The sequence below is a fragment of the Cygnus olor genome, chromosome 2, assembly GCF_009769625.2.
Source record: "Cygnus olor isolate bCygOlo1 chromosome 2, bCygOlo1.pri.v2, whole genome shotgun sequence".
NCBI lineage: Eukaryota > Metazoa > Chordata > Aves > Anseriformes > Anatidae > Cygnus > Cygnus olor.
Genome location: NC_049170.1, coordinates 106,807,421 through 106,834,875, shown reverse-complemented (window position 1 = coordinate 106,834,875; position 27,455 = coordinate 106,807,421). Strand labels below are relative to the sequence as shown.

Sequence of the window (27,455 nt, the reverse complement as noted above, 5' to 3'; positions counted from 1 at the left end):
TATTTACTATGCTGTTCTGACATAAGCTATGTGAATTAGCTCTATTTCTGAGTTCTTTTGAGAACTTAAGAACATGCATGGAGTAATATTAATGTTAATAAAATGAGTTTCTAGCAAATATGCTTTAGGGTACATGTTTCTATTTTGGTTGCTTGCCCTAGGAGCATAAAAATTGATAAGACTGTACAGCAGGTAGATCATTCAGTGTTTGCAAGAGATATTTTATAAACATAAGGAAATTTTAACTTACCTGAATGTATATCTTAAATGGCTGAAAGTCTAGAAGTAAAATGTAGATCTGTGGTCCAAAGGAGAAATGCATTTTTGTTTTGTAAAAAGTAAATCTCTTCTTAGAAGGCTCCAACAATAGTTGTTCCCAAAGCCATTTTAGCACCATGCAGAACATGTTTTAGTATGCAATTATTTTTGATAGGCAGAAAAAAATACTCGTTCTACTGAGGTTTAGTACATCTGCTAGATTATAAATTATACGGCACTATGTTGTCTCCTTTTGTGTATTGTCATTGATTGTAGACATACCAGAAAATAGAGCTGGAATGGGATATTGAGAGATTGTCCAGGCTGCCATTTGTTAGCCTCCTGAGACTGTTTCTGTTGAAGAGATTACAAATGTCCTCATTTGTAATACCATACACCGGTATGGATTTTTTTAGGTAGAAAATTCTTCTTGTTAATACACCTTCCAGTGAGGTGTGCGTTAAATGTTGAGATGTGCAGCTCCGGTTCATGCGTTTGCCCCAGAGCACAACAAACTGTACACGATTCTTGACAAATCTTGGCCAGACCATTTCTTTGAAGCCTAGACTGGTGGAAATTCCAGTCTCCTTGAGCAGTTGATTTTGATACTTAACTGTGCTGCCTGGCATGGAGTTAGATGCGAAGTGGAAGGGTAAATTACCTTTACTTGCCTCTTGATGTAGTCTAAAGCCATTAAATGTTCTATAAGTCTAGTGGACACAGAGAATGTGCAATGCATTTTGTTTTGGAGCACTTTTTTAGCTTATGGGTCTGAACATTATCGTGTCTTTATTCACTGTTTTATTCAGTTGGTAGTTACCAGTTTAGATTAATGATCTTCCATAGAAAATCCACAGATGTTCTCAATTACAGGCCCCTGAAGGAAAGATGTCAGCTTCATTTTAGTTTGCTTTTGTGGATCACAGGAAACTAATCCATAGACCTATTCAGGCTGAATTTTGAACCTTGCATGGACCCTGAAAAAGATGTAGATGGGACCAGGAGTAGGTGAAACAGTGAATGCTCGCTCTTTAAGCTGAAGCATGTGTTCTAACCCACAGGGCTTGCTACCTCCTGTTACCTTCCTTTACTTGAAGTTGAATCCAGGAGGCTGTTAGGAGTTTTCTGAATTTTAATGTGGGCTCTTGTGATTGTACAGTGCTTTGAAGAGTCTGAAGAACCTTGTTTTTATCCTGTTCTTTTCCTTTTGTTTTGTATTTAAACTATTATCAAATGAAGACTGCTCTACAAATTCGCTAGCGATTATATTTTTAATTTGCTATTGATCTTTGCATCTCCCTCTTGCCCAGTTGGGATACTGTCTGCATATCTAATAGCATCTCTATCAGCGTTGTCACTGGAAATACTAAATAGTATTGGAGCTTTGTACTGACTTCTCAAACAGCCTGTTCATTGCATCCTTCAGATTGGAAAGCCAGCCCCTGGTTGTTCATGACATTGTAAGTGGCCTTTTAGCCTATTCGGTGTGCTTTATTACTTGTATGTAGTCACTGCCAAGTTTTTATTGGATGCTTACTTGATTTAAAGCTTTATCAAGTACTCTGCTATATACCATTTTAATATATTTTGTTTCTCATGAAGTGGGAAACTTGCTTGCTTTCAAAGCAAGTAAATTTAATACAATGAACATCATCTACAAAGGTGCAAATTTTAGGATACTTTTCATTTGAAAGAATAAATGTTTATTTCCAGAAGAACTAAGGAACAAAATACTCATTCTAAGATGTGTCTTGTAGTTTCTGTGTACTGTGTGCAGCCTGTTCTTTCACTTTTATTGTATTTTTATTTATCTGAAAGTATACATTTTGAACACTCTCTCCTTCTAAGTAGATGATCATACAAATTAATATTCAGCGATTTACAAAAAAAACTAGTGTGACAATCAAATTCAACATAATGCATATACACAGGAATAAATGTGAAGCTATCAAATTATTTATAAGCAGCTTGTGCATCTTTGAGCACATACTAATTAGTTTTAAAACTGATTAGTTCTTTTAAGGATTTCCAATTGGAAAGGCTTGCCTTTTTTCTACAAAAAGTTAAACCAGTTATTTGAGTGTTTCTTGTTTACAAATCTTAATCGATCCTTTCTTTTGCGTAGTAACTAATGTAAGATAATATTCTAAAGAAAGCAATAAAAATTTAATACCATTCTATCATGTTGTGGGAGATTCTTATAGGTATGTATGAGAAATAATTGTATTAAGCTGTTTGGGACAAGGAAAGGATGCTCCTGGTGAGACTGGGCAGAAGTGGAAGACTTTAGTAGAAGAGCTCAGAATGGACTTAATGTAGTTTGGGTCTGTCCTTGTCAATGGTTTTGTGTGTTTGTAGGTGTTAATGATCAGTTCTGTTAGATTGTTTAGCTTCCTTTAAAAGTAATAGTGTTCACATTTTACCTACCACGAGCTTAGGGGAATCTTAGGGTTTTTAGATTTTCTTCTTCCAGCATTTAAGGAAAAAGGTCTGGGGAGGTGTTTGCTTTCTTTGGGGTTTTGGAGAGGGTTGGTTTTGGTGTGTGGGTTCTATTTTGTGTTTTGGCTTGTTCTGGTGTGGGGGGAGAGATGGGTAAGGGGTGTATTTTTTGCTTTTTTTTCCAGGTTTCCAAACTTGGCCTGACTATAGGTTTCTCTGGGGGCATCAGCCTGCTACTTCAGGAATTCTTAAACAGACTGATTCCTACCCTTCTTTGTGATTTCCCTGGTACGGACATCTGTTGTCTGAACCATGTAGGGGGGATGTTTATGGGTTCTCTTTGTAATCATTCCTGCCTATCCTCTAGCCAGCAGTTTGAACTCAGAGCATCAGATGATATAATCAAACTACTCTTCTTACCTGCCTATGTTTTAAAATAAAGGATGAGTGCTCTTGAGTGCCTTTGCTTGGAGTTGCTTTCTAGTTTCCTCTGATCAAAATAAATCTTTTAACTTCGTGCTTCAGAAGCACAAAGGAGCAGCCTTTTGTTTTGCGTTGATTGGCAAGTAAGTGTATGTTCCTCTTCTACCTTTAGAAAATGAATCTACTTTTAGAAAATGAATCTGCTAGTGTTTTCACTCAATCATCTGTTGAATAATATAGAGCTGTGGAGTTGGAGTAACTGAATAATGTACCTCTACAGCACATAATGAAGAGAAAATGCTGTTTCTCTGCACTGGCTCTCAATTGGTATGCAAAAATGTTGGGCTTTGCAGAGGGTTCTCTTAAGCATTCATCTTACTAACTTGCTGTCTTTTCCATACTTCAACCTCCTAGATTATCAAATAATCGAACATAAGTTACTGTGTCCATCCTGTTTTTCTCTGTTTATTGTAAAATGTTTTATAAGCAAAAAATACCAGATTTATGCATCTAAAAATTCCAAATTGTTTATACCTATTTTTTAAATGAATTTGATACCAGTTAAATAAAATTTCTTTATAGATTTTCTACATTCTTGGAAAATTTTGCTTTAGAAGATGATGTACTACACTATTATCCCTGTTGAAATGGAAGGGAAGCTCTCTATATGGGTGGATTTGGGGATGGGGAGGAGGCAGGGGAAGGTTCTTAGAGGTTTTTGTTATTGTGTTATTGTTCAGTCTGAATTGCAGTGTGGGCTTTTAATGTACTGTTAATGTGGTTATCGTGCTATAGTCAGGGAAACAAATTGGCGTGGTCATTAAAAATTCTAAGACTTAGCAAACTCTTGTCCAATTGGTATTGTTCCTCTGATTATTAATCAGGGCTCTAGTAGTGAACAGCAGTTCTACGGTGATGTACCTGGAAGTAGATATAATACAGAGGATTCTCACTTTAAAAGGAAAGAAATGCTATTGATTATTTTCAGTAAGGTCACTTTAAAAGGTTTTGAATGAGCTACTATGTAATGATACAAATACTCACTTGCACGTACACTCTCACATAGCAGTCTTTTCAGTCTGTATACGTTATGAGACTATCCTGCTTTATGCAAAAATTACTTAGTATACTTTTTATTTATATCAGAGCAAGGACAAGATTGCATCCTACAGCAAAACTCCAAAAGTGGATAGGAGTGATGTGGGGAAGGAGATGAAAGAAAAGTCTTCCATGAAACGTAAACTTCCTTTTACTATTAGTCCATCCAGAAATGAAGATCGCAATTCAGACACAGGTAGAACCTTTTTATTTCCTTAACTAATTATTTGTTGGTAAAATACATCCTACTTAAATTAATTGTATATTATGTTTTTACATTGATTTTTCCTCTAAAAAGGATACTAAGTATAAACGTTGCTTGCTTGCTTGCTTCTGATTGTTGCATCTCGGCCTGATAGGCTTTCATCCTATCAGATGTTACCAAAAGCTAGCATGCCATTGTAGTTTATCTACATCTTCCAGTTCTTTCCTAACCTTGTTCTTTTGCTTCCATTTTAGTCGTAAGTCTTTATTTTCATGGTCATCTCTAGAGGTCCATTTGCTTAAGCAAGTAAACTGATGAAAAGATACATAAGTGCCTTGATTTGTGGCACAGATCTTAGGCTTTCTTAGGCTGTCGGTGGGGCTGGGGAAGATGGGGAGTGCTCTGTCCTATATATAAAGAAGTTGCTATGGTTATGGAACTAACTGAACTAGCTATGGAGAACAAACTTCTTTTACTTTGAGCTCCTTTGATCTGCTCAGGATGCCTTTTCTGCACAGGCTGGTAGTTTTTCCTGACTTAAGCATATTCTATTACAACTGATTTGAAGACTTCAAAATATCATTCTTAACATGGCTCTTTTTGAATCAAGATGGAGGAATCTAAATGTAATTCCAAGAGTACAATTAACCTAATTAGGTATATGCAGTAGTCCAGTAATAGTTATGTTGCCAGCAAGACAGTATCCAAGCCCTCTGGATGGTCACCAGAAGATCTGCTCCCCAGATTTCTCACCGGTTCAGTCCTACATTTTCTTATATAGTACTTATCATAAATTTTTTCAGAGAAGTTAATTTGTTAACATACTTGTATTTAATTCTAGTTATGTATGTAAGTACAAACTTTTTGTCCAGGATTGATTTATTGCAGACAATTTGATTCTTGGATGTTACAAACATATTTTTGTTAATGTAACGAGAATGTGGTATAAAATCCAAATTTGAAATAGTTGCATTGCAAAACAGGACTTTTGGATTTAAAGCTCAGTTTTCAGTGTGTTTACAGAATTCTACAGTCATACACTATCCATAATACCACTTGATTCTGAAAAGACCATGCGTAAGTTATATGTACGCTCCCAGCGTTTGCTTTGTTGAATTTATTGTTTGGTGTTATACCATAACTGTTTTTTGTAGTGGAATTAAATGTATTTAGAAATAGTCTTTAGCACTTACCTAATGTTTTCTGTGTTGAAAATCTTTTGTCATTTTTCACCATCCCCATCAACTTTAATTCATTGTCACAACATCTTGTAAGGTAATGTAAAATTCTGCGTTTCTCTTGCTCTAGCATCTATTGTCACAGTTGCCACAAACAAGGTGGATTACTCTAGCTGTCTAGACAAGCACAGACAGTGCAGTGCATACACAACGAAAGCTTTTTGTTGTAAGTTGTAGCAGAGGGATGATGGAAACAGTTCAAGCAGAGGCAAGAAATACTTTACAGAAAATAGAAGGCACATAACTCTTAATTATTGTGTAGCAAACATCAATGCTTGTTGTCTGATTCATTGTTGACATGTTGCAAACTTCTGTGTGCCTTACTGATGAGGAAGGAAGGCAAGATAACTATCCTGTTTCACAGATGAGGAACTTGGTGCCTAGGCTTTCCAAAGGCCATAGAGGCTGGAGCATTACTGGGACCAAAACCAAATAAACAACAACAAAGAACAGTTCTTGTTGTGCTGATTCTGTACCTAACCAACTGGATTAGACCAGTGAGCATTAACCACTTACATTGCTGCCAAGCTACTGAACTGTTACCTCTGACAGAAGTGTCTCCTTGCCAACTAAGTACAGAGAATGGCAAATATTATTTAGGAAGGAAGGAAGGAAGTTTTTGGAGATGACAGAGTAACCAGACACAGAAGCAAGAAGAGGTGATGAAATGCTTCTTGGTATCTAGTAGTACTGGGGTGGGGTGGGGTGGAAATTCTCTTCAGTTTTCTTCTGGTGCATGCTGAAAATCTGTAGAAGTAGTCTAGGGAAGATGATCAGAGGTTGTGTACACAATTCATAATAAGAAAAGTTCAGAAAAATCGTGGAACTACTGCATTCTTCACCCTGTCCATTATAGTTCCAGGATGTATTTTATCCTTTCCTTGTTGTTTTACTCTTAATTGACTTCAATATATTTTTTCAGAGTTAAGTATAGTAAAAATGTTCTCACTAGTTTGCTAAATAGTTTATCTGTAATCGATAAAATACCATTGAGTTTGCTTTCCAAATGTTTTTGAAGACTTGGCATCTTCTAAAAATGTCTCTGGGTGAACAAAAATCAAGGAGTGCCATGAAAAGTAAATCTAGGGTAAAAGTTCTAATTTAATGAACAACTGTTCATAATAAATGGTTTATCTCCAAGATACATGATAGGGTTGCTAGCTGATGATAGAAACCCCGTGATAATTGGGTTCCATCCTATTTAGGAAGGTAAATGAGTTACTGGAAAAATGGGAATATCTTATTTTTAGAGCACTACCTCATTGGACTTGTCTCAGTTCTATTTCTAGAATATCCATACATAAACTAAGGTTTTGTCTTTTTTTTCTTTATTTTTTTTAATCACCTTTATTAGACATACAAATTTTTATCCAGTTTCTCTCCTTTGGATTGAAATACTGCCTCTTGTGTCATGTTTCTCTCACCAGCTTCAGCTTCTCTCCCTACCCCTAAATTCCACCTGTTGCTTCCTCTTCCTGGTATTTTTGGTTTGTTGTGGTATGGTTTTTGGTTTTGTGTTTGGTGTTTTGTTGTTTTTTTTTGATTCAGGTATTGTCAAGAAAGAAGTGATAATAAACATGGACATCCAAAAGGATGTTAACTTCATTTGGAAATGTATTTTAAAAAATTAATTCCTACTAAACTGTGTATAAAGTAAATGTTACGTCCAGTCAGTTTTGGGAAGTCTGAAAACAAACTGCATTTGTAGTGTCCTGTAAGAGTCTAGAACAATGCTTAGTCCTGCTGTTTATTTAGATTTGCATTTAAATTAGTTTTATTAGCTTTTGCCTAAGAATCTGGTGCATTAAATTAATGAAAAATATTTTCATATCTAGCTTGTAGGTTCCTTTCTTAGTAATTTCATACTGGCTAGGACCAAATCCTGTTGACTAAATGTCGGCATGCAATGCCAGCTGAGATGCCTGCGGTAGCTAAATCTGCACAGAGATGACTTATAACATGAGCTGTGGGAGATCTGTTATGGGACAGCTACAGCACCTGGAATGGCACTACATGCCAAATTTTAATCAACAGAATCCTATTCTTACTTTCTTTTATTGTGCAGGTGTGTGTCTATTATATTGCTATTATTTGTTTGAGCAGATCTGTCTTGTGTGTGCTGTCCTTGTTTGGATGCTTATCTTAAGCTGAAGTCTCTGTTACAACATCCCCGTTCTGTGATCAAGAGCAACCACAAAAAGCTAATGCTATGTATTTGTGTGTGTGTGTGTCAAATTTCATTGCAGTGTAGCATTAACCTTTATTGAAGTTAATTTCCCATAACCTTATGGAGAATTTTACATAAAAGCTTTGCGTAAGACTGGTGGAATTGATGGTGGAAGAAGAAACATTTTTCATAACTTTTTTTTAAAATAAGTTCTCTGATTTGAAGTTTTCCAATCCAAAATCACCATTTGCATGAAAGACTACTTATTTAGAGTACTTAAATAGCGTTATTATGGTTTAGTGGAGGTGTTAGGTCAGAGGTTGGACTGGGTGATCTTGGAGGTCTCTTCCAACCTAGATGATTCTGTGATTCTGTGATTCTGTTATTTAAATTTCAGTAATTTAATTGATTTGGTTATTCTTAAATAATCCATTTATTTGGTTATCAGAGTGAGAACACTAAAGGCAAGTGCTGCTACTTTAAAGGACAAGTTTGCTTGCTCCACCTTATTAATCTGAAGAAACAAATTTGTGTTTCTCTATATAATTAAATGTAACTGCAGATTGGAAAAATCTTTTCATTGTGAAGTATAGGCGTTTTAAGCATAGGCATTTTTTTAATCTTGTTACATAGTTGGTTATTCACAAAGAAGAGTAAGAGTTACAATTACACACCAATTTATCACTTTCCTTGGGAATAACGTCATCCAGATTTTCTGTTTGTAGTAATATCTTGGTTTTGTTTTCTGACCTCAACAATAACTGCCTTTAACGTAGTCCAAGCATAGCATAGTCATTTCTTCTAGCAGTTAATAGATATCCAGAGAAAACTATTCCATGTGTACCTCATCCTAACACAGTGTGTATACGTGTGCTTCCTATAGGCAGGTTAGTGGGGCTGCTAAAAGGACTGTTTGGACAACTGTGGTACTACTTGCTGGATTTCAGCTGTTTATCCTTTACAAGTTTCTTTACCTATGGTATGAGCCAGAGACAGGAAAGTAGATGTGTTTGTGTGCATGTGTATATAAGTTTAAGTAAATATCTGCCATTAACTTAATTAATTAAGCATCACAACAATACCTTAATTTCTCTAAAGTGTACGGTATACTGCGAGTTCCCTGCATCACGTTCTAGTCTTTCTCTTTAACTGAGTGTAGGAAGCAGCAGTCAATCATGGTGTGTTTCTCTTTAAAATAACTTGTCAGATCATCACGATCACATGAATCTGAGTTACTCTTGCTCTTTTAACTTCATCTGCAGATTTGATCACCATGACCTGTCTTCTACTGTTGCCAGTAATAAGAATATTAGTCTCTTGGTCTATATCACTTAATGATTTAGCTTCTGTAGACACATTTATTTTATGTCAAGCAGTTTATATTTTAGCTTCATATGGTCCTATTTCTTAGTGCAGTTATTCCTTATAGTTTGCGCTGACAGGAGTTTGATGTGAAAGTAGAATTATAACAAGCCCTGAAGTTGGAATTTGCTCTTTTTGCTTTATTTCCTTTATCCACCAAAGTGGTTATTTTACAAAACGGTATACTCTGTTAGCTTGGCATGACTTGTTTTGAGAAATCCATGTGCTATTTTATTTACCATCTTATTTTTCTAAACCATTTAGAAATAAGTTGATCCATTGTTTGTATCTTACCCAAATCCAAAACAACAGGTACATTTTCAGTTGTCTTGGGACATTATCTGTAATGCGTACATTCTCCTAAAATAATTGCTGATGATGTTTTTGCTGCCAGTATGTTTTAAAAGTGCGAGTGAATTTCATGAATTTATACCACAAAAAAAGTGCTTAAATGCACTTATAGCACTGTTTCACATAACTTGACTATTTTAAAACTTTTTCTTAAGTGTTATGTGGAAAACTTACATTGCAAAAGGAAAATATTACAAGGAATGTTGTCCAGATAGATTTAGTTGCATATTATGAAGGCTATTTAATAAAGATAATCAAACATGGATCCATTTGAAGAGTTTGGATTTTAGTTAATTACACGTAAGAAATTCCCACTGCTGAAGAATATCAAAAACTGACAAGAAAGTGAATATGAAAGAAGATACTTGCACTTCATAGACATTGAAAACAGAAAATATTCAAAACTAAAAAAAAACAAAACACACTTTTAAAAAAATGACTTCAACAGTCAATTTTATAAGTAAAATTTTATATGACCTTAATTTCTTAAACTGGTATTATCTCTATATTAAGGAAGTTATTACTGTTCAAACTGTATGGACATCAAGAACATGGCTGTGAAAAGTTTTTGTTTAACACGAGATAAAGAATAATTAAATAGTCAAGGCTTTAGATTGTTAAGTTAGTCTTTTTCGTGCTAAATCAAGTATAGTGTGTTGATAGTCTTGGAGCAGTGAAAACAAATAATCTATTGCACAATAAAGACAATGGGAGTTCCCAATCATTTATAAGATTTTTCTGTGGCTTCGTATAACATCTTTATCAGCAGTTGTAGAGTTGTTTTTCTTGGATCAAAAAAGTAGTCTTTTTTTGTTTGTTTTTTTTTAATCCTCTAGTTTTAAATCTAGAGCATATGCATGAGAACTGGAGTTGGGGAGAAATTACTAGCTTCTTCCAGGATGTACTTCAGTAAGTGGATTATTAGGTGCACCTGCTGTAGTCCCAAGACACCTTTTTTTGCTTTATTGTTGATCGTACTCATTTTATATATTGAACTGTTCAGATTTTCTGAAAATCCATACGTAGTCTAACATCAACTTGGTGAGAGCAATTGGTAAGATCTAGAAATGCTTTGTAAACACTATTGCACCAGTGAAAAGCTTTGGAATGTTGGGTAGGACTTTGGTGTTGTTTCACAACACTAAACATGATATATGATTAAATTTCACTCATATGCTTAATAGGTATTTCTAATAAAATGATTTAAAAAAAATAAAAGCATAAAGATACCTGGAAAAATATACCTAATTGTAAACAAACAAACAAACAAAACCCACAGTATCATTTGGATGTATTGTTTTCCCAAGCTGAATATAGTTATAAAATTGTTATGAATGATTCAGAATGCAAATGAATGTGTGTTTGTTTTGTTTGTTTGTGTTTTGTTTTTTTCTGAAAAAGAATCATAAGTGGTAAATAGCATAAGTTAAGAAGCAGCAAATCATGCCAGACAAACTGAAATATGTTGCTTTGTTGGAAATACTAAACTAGTCGATGGAGGTTACAGAGTATGCTCTCCTCGGAGAGAGAACAGCATAATCGCAGTGAAAAGTTGAAAGTACAATTTCATTGTAGGTTTTCTTTAAGTGTTCCTATATGCAGACTTTCTACAAACAGGGAAACAGGCTTGATTTAGATATTGTATGTATTTTTAGATGCTCAGAAGTGTGAGATGCATGCAGGTCAGAAAAATCTTAACAATTACATATGTAAAAGGGATCTCCTTGTTTCCTTTTTAAACATGGATAAATTTGTAGGTTCTGTATATATGTCTACTCCTTTCCATTCTTAAAATAATCTTACTTATAATTGTTTAGTCTGTAAAAGTGTATATTACTTATTTGGTCAGTATGGAATTGAAAACGTGCACTGTTTACATGGCACTACTGGAGCCTTTGCATGTAATCAAACCTAGAAGATGAGATTTAGAGAGGGCTAGGAAGGCAGAAGATGAGTTAAGAGGAAATGAATGAAACAAGGAGGGGCCCAGAGAGAGGGATGGGAACAAGTAGAGAATATCAAAAGAGAAAAAAGGTCAGTTTGGGAATTAATGAAATGTGGAATGGAACATGCTTAGGAACCTCAGTGGGACTTAAGCTTCTTACTTGTAATTTTTATTAATTTTTGTTTCTCTGCAGAAAGTTTGCAGTGAAGTAAAGTTTTCCTCAGTGGAGTCTTTTGAGATTTTCATCTTTTGCAGATAGCAGACTTTCAATGAAGCTTTTATCTTACAGGTGCTTTGAGGTTGAGATGTAGGAAAGGAAACCGGAAGATCAATATAATCACAGGGACAGTGATGAAATAAAATCCATCTCATCCCCTCCAACTGTACCTTAACTGCACTTTCCATGTTTTTTTAATATGTCCCCAAATACTAAGATTAACTAAAACTGGATGAACAGTGCCTTATCAGATGATAATTGATTACAGTAAGGGTAAGATGCAAGAAGGTGCTACGCAAAGAACTAAAGTCATCAGTGTGGCAACCAAGCTTATTTTACTAACTACCAATCCCTGACAAAGTTTTAGCATTTTCATAGAGTCAAACCCAGTTCATCAGTCCAACATTTTTTCCCCTTTCTCTTATTACATATTCTTGATTGTAATTTTTAGATCTCAAGCAACAACGTAAAACAGAGTTTATGGCTTAGCACGTCATCCAGTCACAGAGGAGAGAGCAGCCAATAGACGTCCTTCCTCCTTCTTGAATCCTTCCCTTATCTCTGTGCTCAGTAGTCCAGTCTGGAGGGTGAATTGTGGTTCCCCATGACTGTAGGGTGCAGAGTAATGTCTGACTGTTTCAAGGTATGTCAGGAACGTGGAAGGCAGGGAATCTACCAAAAGGAGAGAGTGCAGCAGAATGAACAGGAGAAGCTCATAATGACCCTGGGCTTCTAGGGAAGGGAACCAAGGGATACATAGTATTTGCTCAGAATTTTGAGATATTCTTTCTGTTAAGTCGAGTCTATTTTAGAATACTCTACAGGCTGTTCCTTTCTGATATTATCAATTAGATTTTATTTTATTATTTTTTTTGACTGCTTTCAAAAATTTTAGTTCCAAATAACCAAGCATGTTTACTTTCAAGCAGTAACCTTAGGGGCTGAAGAAAAAGGTAGACGTTACATATCTAACATGTAATATTAAGCTTCTTATGGAATAGAAAATGCTAAATTTGATGAGAACTTTCTCAGACAAAAAAAAAGACCAATTTTCTGGAAAAGTGAGATAATTACAGGAAGTAAATGGTCTTCACTGTACATAAATGCAAACTATTACATCTCCAGAAGATACAGTTACAAGGTAGGGAGGTGTATGGAAAACAGTTGTAGCAAAAGAAATATGACGCATTGGAAGTTTATACTTGTCTGATACTGAGATCATTAAAGAATGTTCCAGTCAAAAGCAATTTAGTCACTACATCACAAATCAGTTATTTTCTGTTATATTTCAAGGTAAATGCTTGTGTTTGGTTTAGGAAATATTGGTACAGAAAAAATGAAGGAAGAATGTTTGAAAAGGATGGAAGATATAGATCAAACAAAGTTTCCAAGTTACACAAATAAAATATTTGTTTTGAAATTTTTTAATATGTTAAAAAGTTATCTGATTTCAGAGCGCATTTAACTGATCTTGAGATCTGTGAGAATTTTTAGGTACTGAGATAGCTTTAGAAATAATCTGTTTATTCAGATATATAATTTTAGCTCCTGGCTCAAAATTTGGACGTGGAGTATCAAATATCTTCAGTAAATATTGATAAAATAAGTTATATATGTAAAATGTATGAAATAGGTCTATGTTTTGGAAGGGTATGAATTTTGAAGAAGAAATTGCTTTTAAGGTGAAGTAACAGAATGAGAGAAGAGATCTTGTATTCCATTATCTAACAAACATCAGTATTAACAAGTCTTTTCCTGATTTTTAACATGAGGTCTTGAGAGAAGAGTCTCAAATTTGTATTAGAGGCTGAAAGGAAATAGCTGATCTTAAAGCATTTTTTAAGGATCTGACTTGTTTCTTCAAGGTTTGAAATTGTGAGTCTTACTGCAATGTGAAACGAGTTTTCTATCTTCCAGAATTTTTAGTGCTCCTTCTTACAGCTCTGAGTACTTCAACTTGGTAGCTTTTAGCCTAATATAATTCAAAAAGGTAACCAAAATTAATGCAAATGCAGCAAATTAGAGATGCAATTTCTGTTTATCTTCTGTCATCAATCACCAGTTCACGTACCTTGAAAAGATGGTTTTATTTCTAGAAAAAGGTTATAGTAGAATAGCAATTTGAGTCTTATAATGTTAATTTTTCCAGAGAAGGAAGGTCCGGAGAAAAAGAAAGCGAAGAAGGATGCTGCAAACAAGAAATCAGCACCAGTTAGCATTCTTTTCGGTTATCCTCTGTCAGAGCGCAAGCAGATGGCCCTTCTCATGCAGATGACAGCCAGAGACAACAGTCCAGGTGATCTTACATAGCTAACAGTTTTCTTCTTCCTGCCTATTTAATTCTGTCCCCATCAGAATATTCTGAACTGCTGTTTTTCAACACTCCTGGATTTTTATTGAAAGACTTTTGAATTATTAATAATTCTGGTAAAAATTATTATTATATATTTTTTTTTTACCTCTCAGACACTGTTCCATGCACTTATTTAAACTGAAATGCCACTTTTTTAATGGAGTTTAAGTACTGTTTCGTTGTCTCTCTTTTGGAGTGGGATTTTCATTTAGTAGGAAAATGAATCAACTTATTAGGATTTAAAGGGGGAGGGACTTGCTTTAATGGGAGATACCTTGTTTTTAACTCAGAACTTCAAACTATCCTTGTTCCAGCTGTATTCTTAAAAAATCTTGTTTTTACAAATGTGATTTTGTTTGTAAAAATGTGTTTTTATAAAATCTGCATTTTTAAAAGTGAATGTCTGCATTTCTTTAAGAATTTGGTGTTGGTTAGTGGTGTCCTGCTGTGTTTAAAGCTAAATCTATGTAGAGAAAGGCAAGACAATTTCATGGCAAGATGAAGTATCTTTTAAAAACCTCATCAGACTCTCAAATAATTTAGGAGAAAAAGGGGATATTTTTTATTCTCTCATGCTGGGAAAGTCTACCTCACATATAAAAACACTGGAGTCTCTGTCTCGTGGGCGTGTGTTCTTTGAGAAATTAAACCTAAGGAATCATGAAGGTGAAAATAACCAGACTGATAGTCCGTAGCTCCCTGTCATGTGTTATTAAAGTTGGTTTTTTTGTTGTTGAAAATTTTCTGAGGAAACTTTAGTTCACTACCCACCTCCCCACACCCCAAAATAGTTGTGTTGGCACAGCTAAGGAAGTGCAGGGTACAACACACAGCTAGTAATGCCTTAAACTGTCGTTGCACTAAAAATGTAGGTGAAATATACCAGAGGAAGGGAGAAGCAGGGTAGAGACTAATCTGCATGGCGATGCTTTGTCTTGTGTAAGAACAATTTATGCCAGAGTATGTCAACTTTGTAGTTCGGATAGAATTTGTCCGTTCTTGAAAACTATTTTAAAAATAGTAAGACTTTGTAAAACACCATTTTTATATTGCAAATAGGTGTTGTGTTGATACATGTGAAGTGTCAAACACATCCTTTATTTAATTATTCACTGATAATTATCATCTTTGAATACAAGCATTATAATGAAGTAAAAATACTGTTACGTAACTTGTAATGACCATTTAAAAATTTATTTTGTAGATTCCAACTTAAATCATTCCTTACAAACAACACCAGCACAGAAGAAAACTCCAAGTTCCTCTTCAAGACAAAAAGACAAAGTTAACAAAAGAAATGAACGGGGGGAAACTCCTTTACATATGGCAGCAATTAGAGGGGACGTTAAACAAGTTAAAGAACTAATCAGTTTAGGTGCAAATGTGAATGTAAAAGATTTTGCAGGTAAGTTGATACATGCTTGCTTAACTGTATGAATTCAAAATTAATACTGAAGTTGTTAACAGGTTTAAGTTCACTTCATGCTATATGTAAATGAAAAAATATAACTTAAAATTAATTGGAGGTTTTCAAATGTTTTTTTCCTGCTAGCAATGGTTGGATTTAGACACTGGTACATGATATCTTATTTCATAGAATCATATCACAGAATGATTTGGGTTGGAAGGGGCCTTAAACACCACCCAGTTCCAACCCCCCTGCCACGGGCAGAGACACCTCCCACCAGACCAGGTTGCCCAAAGCCCCATCCAGCCCGGCCTTGAACACCTCCAGGGATGGGGCATCCACAGCTTCTCTGGGCAGCCTGTGCCAGGGCCTCACCTCCCTCTGAGTGAAGAACTTCCTCCTAACCTCTAATCTAAATCTTCCCTCTTTGGTTTAAAGCCATTCCCCCTTGTCACGTCATTTCTGCCGGAGCAAAAAGTTGCTCTCCATCTTTTTTATAAGCCCATTTAAAGTATTGAAAGGCTGCAGTGAGGTCATCCCAGAGCCTTCTCCAGGCTGAACACCCCCAGCTCTCTCAGCCTTTCTTCATAGGAGAGGTGCTCCAGCCCTCTGATCATCTTTGTGGCCCTCCTCTGGACCCTCTCTAACAGCCCCACATCCTTCTTGTGCTGGGGGCCCCAGATCTGGATGCAGGACTCCAGGTGGGGCCTCACAAGGGCAGAGCAGAGGGGGACAGTCACCTCTCTCACCCTGCTGGCCACTCCTCTGGTGATGCAGCCCAGGACGCAGTTGGCCTTCTGGGCTGCAGGCACACACTGCTGGCTCGTATTGAGCTTTTTGTCCACCAGACCCCCAAGTCCTTCTCTGCAGGGCTGCTGTCAGTGAGTTCTTCTCCCAGTCTGTGCTCATCTCTGGGATTGCCCTGACCCCGGTGCAGCACCTTGCTCTTGGACTTGTTGAACCTCGCTAGGTTTGCATGTGCCTACTTCTCAAGCTTGTCCAGGTCCCTTTGGATGGCATCCCTTCCTTCTGCTGCATCGACTGTACCAGTCAGCTTGGTGTCTTCTGCAAACCTGCTGAGAGTGCACTTGATTCCATTTGTATGGCATGTTAACAACTGGAGATTTCAGCTGTGGTCAGGGCCTGCACATGCTTGCTGAACTTTGCACAGTTATACCGTAACTGATGATGGGATTGTAGGCTATGTGAGGTAGCACTGTAATGTATATTGTCTTACTGGGATACCTAGTATGCCTAAAGCAGACAGATGTAGCTTATGCTTGTCATACAGGCTTGCTAGATTAATACTGATTTTGGTAGTTGGTTTTGGTTTTGCCCACTCCCAGCCTGCTTACTTGGGGGTGAAGCGGGGAGAGAGGGAGAAGACCTTGACACTTCAAGCACTGCTCATCAGTAGCCAAAATGCTGGTGTGTTATCAACACAGTTTACCCACAAATGGAAAGCAGAGCACCATGTGGGCTGTTATGAAAGAAGTTAACTTTTTAACTTCTTCACAGGCAGACCCAGTACAGATACTTAACTGGTTTTAAAGGTAGATGGAAATATGAGGAGAACGGTTGAGAGCTGGTTCCAGGAATCAATTGGGAGCAAGTCATTAAAGGCCTCATTCAGAACTCTGGACGAGGTGTTTGGGATCAAATGAGATAATTTCCATTGGTAATCCAAAGTGAGAAGCAGAGGTGGCTCAGCTTCAAAATGCTGTGCAAAGTCAGAAGTCAAGAAGAGGGGGAGGATTTCAGAAGTGAGTCATGATTGGACAAAAAGTATGAATTCAGGATGCAACGAAGTTTAGAGAATTAGAGTTTTTTAGCTAAGAAGCTGGCAGAACTAAAGGAGGAGAAAATGAATTAGTAATGGAGGAAGTAACCCTGCTCGTGGGGTATCTGCCAGAACAATACTGCTGTGTGAGAACAGGAGTAAAGGAAACAGATGTTGAGAGCAAGCCAGGACTAGTGTTGGCAGGCTGGACGTTTTGATAGGATAGAAAGGCAAAGCAGTAAAACACAGGGAAGAATGAATTACGGAGAAAATTAAGTATGTCATTGTTAGGGGGAAGAAGGCAGGGATCAAAGGGCTGGGAGCAGAATAGTGTTTTCACTGTGGGTGACTGGGAAAGGGGCAGATGACAAGAAAATGGAAAGAAGAAGGTGGTAGCAAGGCAGTGCTGGAAGTGAATGACCCACGTGATGATGGGAGAAAAAAAATTAATTTACAAAGAATAGGAAGTGTTTTGCTACAGAGTAAGTTAGAAGTTGTTGGGTTTTTTTGTTTTGTTTTGTTTTTTGCTGCTGCTGCTGTCATTTTTATTTTTATTTTTTAAACAAGCGGAAGGTCTGAAGTTCAGTAAGAGATGAAGATGAGGAATTTCCTTGGTGAAGTATTGGATAAATCATGGGTTTCTGAATAGAGGTACAAGACCATTGCTTATGAAATGTGGAGTACTAGTGAGTAAACTCTTCCAGACTTGCACTGGTTGTTTAAGACAGAAGTTGAATCTCTTTCCGGAGCTGGTCTTTGGAAAGTCATCAAAAATAGCCTGGAAGTTCAGGGTAGCTATGAAATGGGATGCATCAAGTTAGGAAGAGGAGATTGAAGTGTGAAATGTAGTATGTGTGGGTTTGGGTTTGTCATCATCTTCACTTGAGGCTCTGCTGCAAAAAAATGAGCAATGAATTTAAGATTATCAATGTGAAATCCAAATTGCTAAGAAGGACTAATATTCTAAGAAATATCTGGAGGAAGTTCCCTGCCAGTATTTGTTAACAGCTTGCTATCTTGACTAATAGTTGCTGAATGTTATTAGTGATACTTGGTACATGTTCAATGACTCTAAACGTACACTGGTTGTGGCAATTTCCACATTTCCCACTAGTATGATTGGTAATCTGTTTCTATATATAATGGTGTTATTCATATATACCTAATAATGCAATCAAATACGTACTAGTAAAAGAATTTCTAACATATTTAGTCTGGGGACTAAATGTGCCAGGTTTTTTGTTTATTTGATTATTAATTTCTCTGTTCAGTGTAATCATGGTGAAATTTGTAACTTATTGCCGTGAAGGCCAGGGCTGGTAATGCATGTATTCCTTAAACGGGTGGCATTACCTTCCTCTGAACCAGTGTTTGAAATGTATATTGAAATGTTTCAAGGTGATAGCACAGGAGAAAACCAAACCAAAAAAAAAAAACACCGCTTTTGACCTTTCAAACTTACATTGACCGCTCTTTCTTATAGGTTGGACACCACTGCATGAAGCTTGCAATGTTGGTTACTATGATGTTGCTAAAGTCCTGATAGCAGCAGGAGCTGACGTGAACACGCAGGGCTTGGATGATGATACTCCACTTCATGATTCTGCTAGTAGTGGGCATAGAAATGTGAGTGTGCTGTGAGAGCAGGGGAAGTATCTAAGTTGTTTGTAATACTCAGTCATTACAACAAATCCTAACTGTCCAGATTGGTCTCAAAGGGTTTTATAATTCTGCTTCTGCTGTTTTGGGGACATCTTAATTTTTTTTGTTTTGCTTTATTTCATCTTGCTTTTCACTCTAATGCTATTGCAAGATGTCTTGTACTAGTATCTGCTTCTTAAATATTTAAAATTTCACATTTCTTTTTAATAAATACACATTTTAATGAATTTTAAGACTTCGCTCTATAGAATTCTCGATAAGAAAATGTCTCCAAACTCTCTCTCGTATAATATTTATATTTTGTTTATTATAGAATATATAATCTGTATTGTACAGTATAATAATTGATATTGTATATTGTGATGTTATTATATGCATAATTGTGTTGTTCATATATACAATTATCTGTGAAATTTCTGCTAAGTGTTTAGTAATGGTTTCTTATGGGTATCAAAATGGAAGTGGTCTTGAGGTGGTGTGCCCATAGAATTGTAGTAGAGGTTTGGAGAACAGGATGTCTTGCTTATCTGGTCTTGGTATACATATCTGTGACCATCTCAGTAACATGTATCAGAAGAGTTTGAAGTTTCTTGTAAACATGTCACTGTCTGCTGGATTTCCTCATTCTTAGCATGTAGGACAAAAAAAAAAGTAACTGATACTGGGTACTGTCTTGAAAATGTAGTGGCCTTGTTATCATTGCATTTTAACACTTCTGCCCGTGATGACAGACATTGGTGATTTCACAGTATGGTAGCAGTTGGATATGGGGAGTAGTTTGTTCCTCCAACGATACTTAGATCTCTAACAGGGCTTTTCTGAAATGCTATGCAAACCAATAATACTGCTACTGGAGAAACCTTCCCTGTTCGTTAAATAGTTAAATGTTATAGTTAAATGCTATAAAACTTGGAGCAAGGAGGTGAACTAAGTGCACAGGATTAGAGAGCTTGGTAGGTGAGGAACCAGGTTAATTGTACATGATGCCAGAACAGAGAGAAAAATGTTAATATTGCTTTTCTTTATGATGATACTGTATCTGTGTGATCACGGACAACTTTCTTTAGTCTCCCCCATAAGCTCTTTTAACAAGCATATTGCATGCTTACATTTTACATTTTAATTGTTGAAGTCTTGCTTTGTGGTATCAACTTCATAGATAGGAGTTTGGAATTATGTGCCACACTATCTGCCTTTTTTGTCCAATGGAAGATTTTTATGCTGGTAAATTAATGTTGTGGAAAACCTAAAAGTTCTTTTTATTTAATGCTGTAGATTGTGAAGTTGTTGCTTCGACATGGTGGAAATCCATTTCAAGCCAATAAGCACGGGGAGAGACCTGTTGATGTCGCTGAAACTGAAGAGTTGGAAATGCTATTGAAAAGAGAAGTGCCTATCTCTGATGATGAGGACAGTTGCTCAGGTAAAAGTAGACATTTCACTGCATACTTAAAGTGCATCAATTCATCTGAAGTTAGTTGTTTTTAATATTTTGCATAGTGTTAGCTAGGAAGAACTGCTCTAAGAAGCAAGTGCAATTTTTAAGGTTGTTTTCTACTTTAAGTTATAGAACTGATTTTCAAATTTTTCTATTGAATTGATTTCTCCAAAAATTTTTTTCTTATCTCCCATCTCTCTTCATTAATCCCTTTCCACCCTCCAAATCAACCCTACCTCAGAATGCTGTTTTTTTCAGAGAAAAAATATAGAGAAAATATCATATTTACTACAATACAAAGAGGTTCCTGAGAGGTCCCCTTGGGGAAAAACATCCCCCGAAGTCATTTCATATCCTCAGTGGAAGAATTGTAATCTAAGAGTTTTAAGGAGAAGGAAGAGAGAAGCAGCAACTGTTTTATAGGAAAAGGGTAAAGGGAAGGCACGGACAATCTGCAAAGAGTGATTAGAGCTAAAGACAGGAGGAGGATGGCATGTACATACTAGAGATGGGGAGGGGGGAGTAAAAAATTGATAGCATGAACTAGTAATATATTCTGGATGCTGAAGATAATACAGAAAATATTAGGGACTTCAAGGTTCTATTTTATTGGTACTGTGTAGAATACAAAGCAGCTGAGAAGCTTCCTGGCAAGATGTATTTCTTAACCATTGCTTACTGGCATTTGGTCCACAGAGAATGCTACTGGAAATGAGGGGGAATTTTGCAGCAGAATGTATTTTTTTTCTTCTTTAAAATTTCTAATGCGTTGAAACTGCTTCATTGTTTTCCTTTTGCTATTATTTCAAACTCTTCTGTTGATTCTTATTTGGTATGTAAATTCTCTCATCCATAGTACTGAATATCACTGAATCCTCTTCCTTTTAAAAAAAAACAAATGGATAGATTCAGCTGGAGAGGCTTGGCTTGGGACCTTATTTGGAAGGAGCAATACATCCAGAAATATTTCTAAAAGATTCTTGAGTACTAAATTTTCACATGATCAGTTGGTGATAACGCTGTGTACATTGTGTACAATTTAACTTGAGGAAGAGTTGAAAGGTTTATGCTCCTGACTTGCAAGTCAGGACGCCCAGGACATCATACTTGCTTCACACTGAGCACTCATATAGCAGAGACCAGTTGCAGAGAATTATAGCATAGCCTACTTTAGGCTGTCTACATCATGTGTTTAAAGATTCATAAGGGAATTTCTGTACACCAGCAGCTCTTTGTCTTTTAAGAATTAAACTCATCTACTGTTGAAACAAGGTACTTTGACTTAAATAGTTCATGTGGAGGAGAATGTGGTTTAGTAGTTAGAGAGCATGAGTTGATGAATTCCTCTAGGAATGAATCATCACTGAAGGATGCCCTTGAGAAAAAGGTTTTGCAGGCACTGCACATAATAGATGAGGTTTGCTAAATTTAAAGAGTTGCTTGAATTAGATTGGGATATGAATGGTAATCAATGTCTTTATGTACCTGGGTGACACCTGTGAAGTGTGAGGAGCTAATGGGTTTCTCTCGATTTTGCTTAAAAAAACTAATTCTAGTAAGAAGGTGTATTATGTATTTTGAGTGTGTTTTCTTCTTTCAGTTATTTAGCACTGTGACTGATGTCTTGTTTCACTACCCTTTTGTTCATATGGTAGACCTCTTAGGGATACAAATGAAGGTTAAAGTAAGAGTAATGCTTTTATGAAATGTACAGAAACTCATGAGCCTGACATGACTTCCATTGCTAAAAATTCTATATGTCTATCACTCTGTCTTTAATCTTTTTTTCATATTTACTTGGAAAAATTCATAATCTTATAGAAAAAAACACTGAGAATCTTGCTTCATACAAAAAAGTTAATGGATTTAAGAGCATGTTTAAAGATATTTGAGGATATTGGTAGGAACTATGTGATATAAAATATTTGTATGTTTTGGTTTGTTTTCTGTGAGGATCAATTATTATGTGATAAGAACAGCAGCAATGCTGGTCACTTTTTTGAATAGACCATGTTCCTAATGATATTCTTTTTACATATTTTTCTATAAAATTTCCATTTTTGTCCTGAACTAAAGTAGAAAAATGTCCAATTAACATTCAACTAATTTCTGTTTTTCTCAATCTAGAATCTGAAGAAGCTCCATCTGTAAATCCTTCCAGTGTAGAGGGGAACATTGATTCAGAAGTAGAGAAAGACTCTGTAGCCAACGAAAGCAAACAAATGGTCCCTAGTAAGGCACCACTTCCATCTGCTCATGATGAGTATGAGTTTAAAGATGATGATGAAGATGAAATGAAAAAGATGATTGATGACAGACATATTCTTAGAAAAGACGTAAGGAAAGAGGATGAAACTGAAGTTGAAAAGAACAGCTTATTTGTGAAACAAGAAAAAGTTGTCCTTTCAAAATCACTTAAAAACAAGAAACAGAAACCATCTAGAGTTTTGTATTCAAGTTCTGAAAGTTCAGATGAAGAAATACTTCAGGACAAGAAGATAGTCTCTCCTTGCTCTATTTCAGAGACATCAAATTCTGATGTAAGAGTGAAGAAGGAATATATTGTTACAAATGAACACAAACAAAAAGGCAAAGTTAAAAGGAAAGTAAAAAATCAGAGTAAAAATAAAGAGAATCAAGAACTAAAGCAAGAAAAAGAAAATGCTAGAGTAACAAACATAGCTGCTTCTGTCTTAGATTCTTTAGATAAAACTAGAGAGGAAGAAACTTTTAAGAAGTCTTTCAGCCCAAAAGAAGATTCTTCTTTACACCTATTTCATATTACTGCTGGCAAATCTCCTAAGCATCCCTGTGGATTAAGTGAAAAGCAAGCAACAGCATTAAAGCAAGAAAACACCAAAACTTGCTTATCACCAGGAGGCTCTGAAATAACATTGCAATCCGAATTAGTTCGGTATGATCACAACACTGATTCTGATTATCTAGTAGAAAGTTCTAGTGGCAAATCTTGCAAGCATAAAGAAAAAAGCAAGCATCATCAGAAAGATTTTCAGTTAGAATTTGGTGAAAAATCTAGTCCTAAAATTAAAGATGAAGATAATAGCCCAACATTTGAGAACTCAGAGTATACCCTGAGAAAGATAGACAAGGAAGGTAAAGCATTTAAAAAGCATAAATTAAAGCACAAAGAAAGAGAAAAGGACAAGCACAAGAAGGAGCAGGATGGAGAAAAGGAAAAACATAAACACAAAGATAAAGAAGTCCAAAGAAGTATTGAGTTTGACAGAGAATTTTGGAAAGAGAATTTTTTCAAAAGTGATGAAACTGATGATATGTTGTTAAATATAGAACACGAATCTCTTTCTTCAGACAGAAAATCGAAGTTGGAAAAAGCTGTGGCAAAAGAAGACAAGTTAGTTAAGGAGAGACAGTTCCACAAGGAGAGAAATGCTAGAGAAGAAAGAGAGAAAGAGAAGAGCAAAAAGGAAAATGAGAGGTTTCTTAAGGATGAAAAAATAAAAGATACAAAAGAAGAAAAGGAAATTATGCTTGCAGATAAAGAAATGGAATTGTTCTGCCTAAGTGTTAAAGATGAGATGATCAGCATGCATTTAATAGAAAAAGAAACAGATACTGAAAAGCAAGAAAAGAATTTAAAGGAAAATAAAGAAAGGACTGAGAAGCGAACCTCAGCCAAAGAAAAAGATGCTGAAAAGATGGAAAGAAAAAATGCAGAAAAAGAGAAAAAAGTAAAACATGAATACAAGACAGAGAAAGCAGAAGTAAATGAAAATGTAGAGAAAGGAAAGGAAAAGCCCAATTTACAGCATGCAGAAAGATGCCATAAGGAAAACGATAAAATTAAAAGCACAGCTACTCTTAAAAAAATTGATGACAAAGAAAAAAATAAAGAAAAGGCTGATAAGAAGCACGACAAAGAAAAAGTTGATAAAGAAAAACATTTGGCTGACAGCAAAGAAAAACACTGCATTGAAAGAAAAGTGAAACAGTCTGAAAGAGAATCTGAATATACTAAGTCAGAAAAAAATAGAACTAAAGACAAAGAAAAGGAATCTGAAAAAAAAGACAAATCCAAAGACAAAGAGAGCTCAGCAGTAGCAAACTCAAAACACATGCAAGAAGAAAGAAGATGTAGTATTACAGAAGGTAACAAAACAATGCATGACAAACTGTCATCTTTGAAAGAAAAACCAAAAGATGATTTGTTGAAAACTCCAGACGGTAGAGAGAAGGATAAAAAAGACAAAGACATAGACAGATACAAAGAGAGAGACAAACATAAAGATAAACTGCATCAAAGTAGTTTACATAAACTAAAACTTGAACATGAGAAACTTAAGCCTAAACCATCTCCTGCACCAAAGGATGCTCGGCCTAAGGAGAAAAGATTAGTCAATGATGATTTAATGCAAACTAGTTTTGAAAGAATGCTTAGCCTTAAAGATCTGGAAATAGAGCAGTGGCATAGAAAACATAAAGAAAAAATAAAACAGAAAGAGAAGGAACGTTTAAGAAACCGCACTTGTTTAGAACTCAACAAGATAAAAGAAAAACCAAAACAGTCATTAGCTGAAGTGAAAAACAAAGAACTGATTCGTTCGAAAAGCTCAGAGTTGCCAGATGTTTGCATGAAGGAAAAACAGCAGAAAGAAGCTACAAGTAGTAGGTCACAATCAGTAGATACGAGAAATGTAAATGTCATAAAGCCTTTGTTGGTTTTAGATAATTTAAATAAATCCCCCAAATCAGAAAGTGAAAAGATAGGCCTGAGCTCCAGATCGGTGTCCATGGTTTCAGTTGTGAGCTCTGAGGATTCTTGCCATACCACAGTAACTACTCCGAGGCCTGTAATTGAATATGATTCAGATGTCATGCTAGAAGGTTCTGAATCCCAAATGTCTTTTTCACAATCGCCATTTTTGGCAAGTGCCAAATCACCAGCCCTTCTTGAAAGAGAGACCGATGGTATTACAGAGCTGCCAGATCGGATTAAGCCGCCTTTCGCAAACAGGCTCCCGCCAGCCTACATTAGATCGGCATCTGTTGAAGATGTCAAACTGGTTTTAAATGAGTGTAGACCTGTCGTAGAGGTTCGAAGATGCAGCATGCCTGCTGCTGTTTCTGAACACAGCAAACAGCCTCGAATGTCAGAAGAAAATAGCCAGAACGCTCAACTGTCACTTCAGACATACACTAGCACTTCTCCTAAACCAGAACTACCATGTAGCACGCCAGAAAGAGACTTTCAAAGCAGTATGTCTGGTTTGCAGTCATCTCCAGCTGGAACTGTTAGCAACAAGCAGGTAACAATGGGTACGAGTACCATTAAAAATGTTGTTCAGATGAGCCCTTCAGAAGAACGCAATACACATTTAGAGCCATGTAATCAAAGTGGTGTGACTCAGCAAACCAAACCGTGGGATGTGCCTTTTGACAGACTTAATTCATTAAACAATGAGTATAACAGCTCAGGTTACAGTGTATCAGAGCAAGATACTAATAATGTTATAGCAATGCACAGTTCTGAGAACAGGACTTTAAAAGAACAAAAAGTATCTGAATTTTTGCCTCAGCATGCTGAAATCAAGGGAAATTCCAGTTCTCAAGAATCTGCATCGTTTTTTCCTTCACAGTCACCTTGTTCTTTACCTATTCAGCCACTCCCAGATATGTCTAAACACATTTCTTTACCAGGCAATAGCAGTCAAGATTCATTATTTGTACAACAACAAACTCTAGTTCAAGCTGCATCTTCCGCTTTGAGTACAGATGCTAGTAGTACCAGAGAGATGGAAAACAGTTTCTTCCCTTCAAACAGTAAGAAGCCTGATGCACCTATTGCTGTATATTCTGAGAGCTCTGTGAAGGCTACTTCACAGAGCTGTGAAAGGGTGAATGATTTACCTGTGGTATTGTTAGAAAAAGATATTCCTGAATGTGATGGCAGTTCACAATTAAATGTAAATTTGTATGCATTCAATAAAGTTGTTTGCAAGAATGCTCAGATTGAAGCAGATGGTAACGCAGCAGATGTTGCAGACGTTAGAAATGAAAAAGGACAGCAAGAAAATTTGGTTTCAGTAAATGTTGTTAACAATAAAACTGACACTGATCTCTGTGAACTAAGTTCAGGAATGTCAGGAATTGTGAATGAATCAGCTAATAAAAAACCCTGCACTGAAGACAGAGATGATGTGTTGACAGATGATCCACCACAGTACTCTTTATCCAACTTGGAAAATAGTTCACAACAGATTATACAGGAAGAGGTGCATAAATACAGCCAAGTAGTTAAACTAGAAGAAGAAATTGCTGAGGATCAGAAGATGGAACAGCAAGAAGTACCTCAAAGAATTACGAGAAATAGAGCAAATTTGCTAGCAAACCAGGGCAAGCAGAATCCTGTCGGCTGCATGCAGACATTAGAAAAAGAGACTGAATCATCAGCATCTCTGAAAGGAAGGATTAGATTAACTGAAGATGATGATGCTCAGGTACATCATCCACGTAAAAGAAAGGTGTCTCGTGTGCCTCAGCCTGTGCAAGTGAACCCTTCTTTACTGCAAGCTAAAGAGAAAACCCAGCAGTCGTTGGCAGCTATTGTTGATTCTTTGAAACTTGAAGAGATTCAGCCATACAGTTCTGAGAGAGCAAATCCGTATTTTGAGTACTTGCACATAAGAAAAAAGATAGAAGAGAAGCGTAAATTACTGTGCAGTGTTATTCCTCAGGCACCTCAATATTATGATGAGTACGTGACCTTCAATGGATCATATCTACTGGACGGCAATCCCTTGAGCAAGATATGCATTCCGACTGTAAGTAACGTGGTCTTTAATTATGCAGTACAAGGAAAGGCATGTTTTGGTTTTATTTTTGTAACTTGCATGTTTTTCCTAACTTGCTTCTGAATACTTGTGCTGAAAATAAGTTGAAATATGTCAAATTAACATCAACTAGTGATGTCATATTTAAAAGCCCCACTTGGTGGAAATACAAACAGTAGTGTCAAAGTCGTTACAATACAAACCATCATGTATGAAATCTGTAAGAAGCAAACAAATATATTTCAAAATGTTTACTACTGTAGAAGCTACCATTTTAAAAGTGAGTCGTAAAGTCAGTTGTT

At 36.1% G+C, this 27,455-nt stretch overlaps 1 protein-coding gene across 9 annotated transcripts in view; it reads left to right on the top strand.

Moving 5' to 3' along the window:
* The window catches only part of ANKRD12 (ankyrin repeat domain 12), a 67,590-nt gene that overhangs the window by 26,703 nt on the left and 13,432 nt on the right, over positions 1–27,455 (top strand). For 6 of the 9 annotated variants that reach the window (XM_040550007.1, XM_040550004.1, XM_040550005.1 and 3 more), the window contains exons 3-8: positions 4,267–4,414; positions 13,853–13,999; positions 15,261–15,461; positions 18,728–18,870; positions 20,182–20,329; positions 22,472–27,144. In XM_040550007.1, coding sequence (XP_040405941.1) covers positions 4,267–4,414; positions 13,853–13,999; positions 15,261–15,461; positions 18,728–18,870; positions 20,182–20,329; positions 22,472–27,144 — 5,460 coding nt within the window. Of the gene's footprint in view, positions 1–1,568; positions 1,719–2,882; positions 2,986–4,266; positions 4,415–13,852; positions 14,000–15,260; positions 15,462–18,727; positions 18,871–20,181; positions 20,330–22,471; positions 27,145–27,455 lie in introns of those variants that run through there. The other 3 variants (XM_040550010.1, XM_040550012.1, XM_040550013.1) reach the window with 3 other exon arrangements.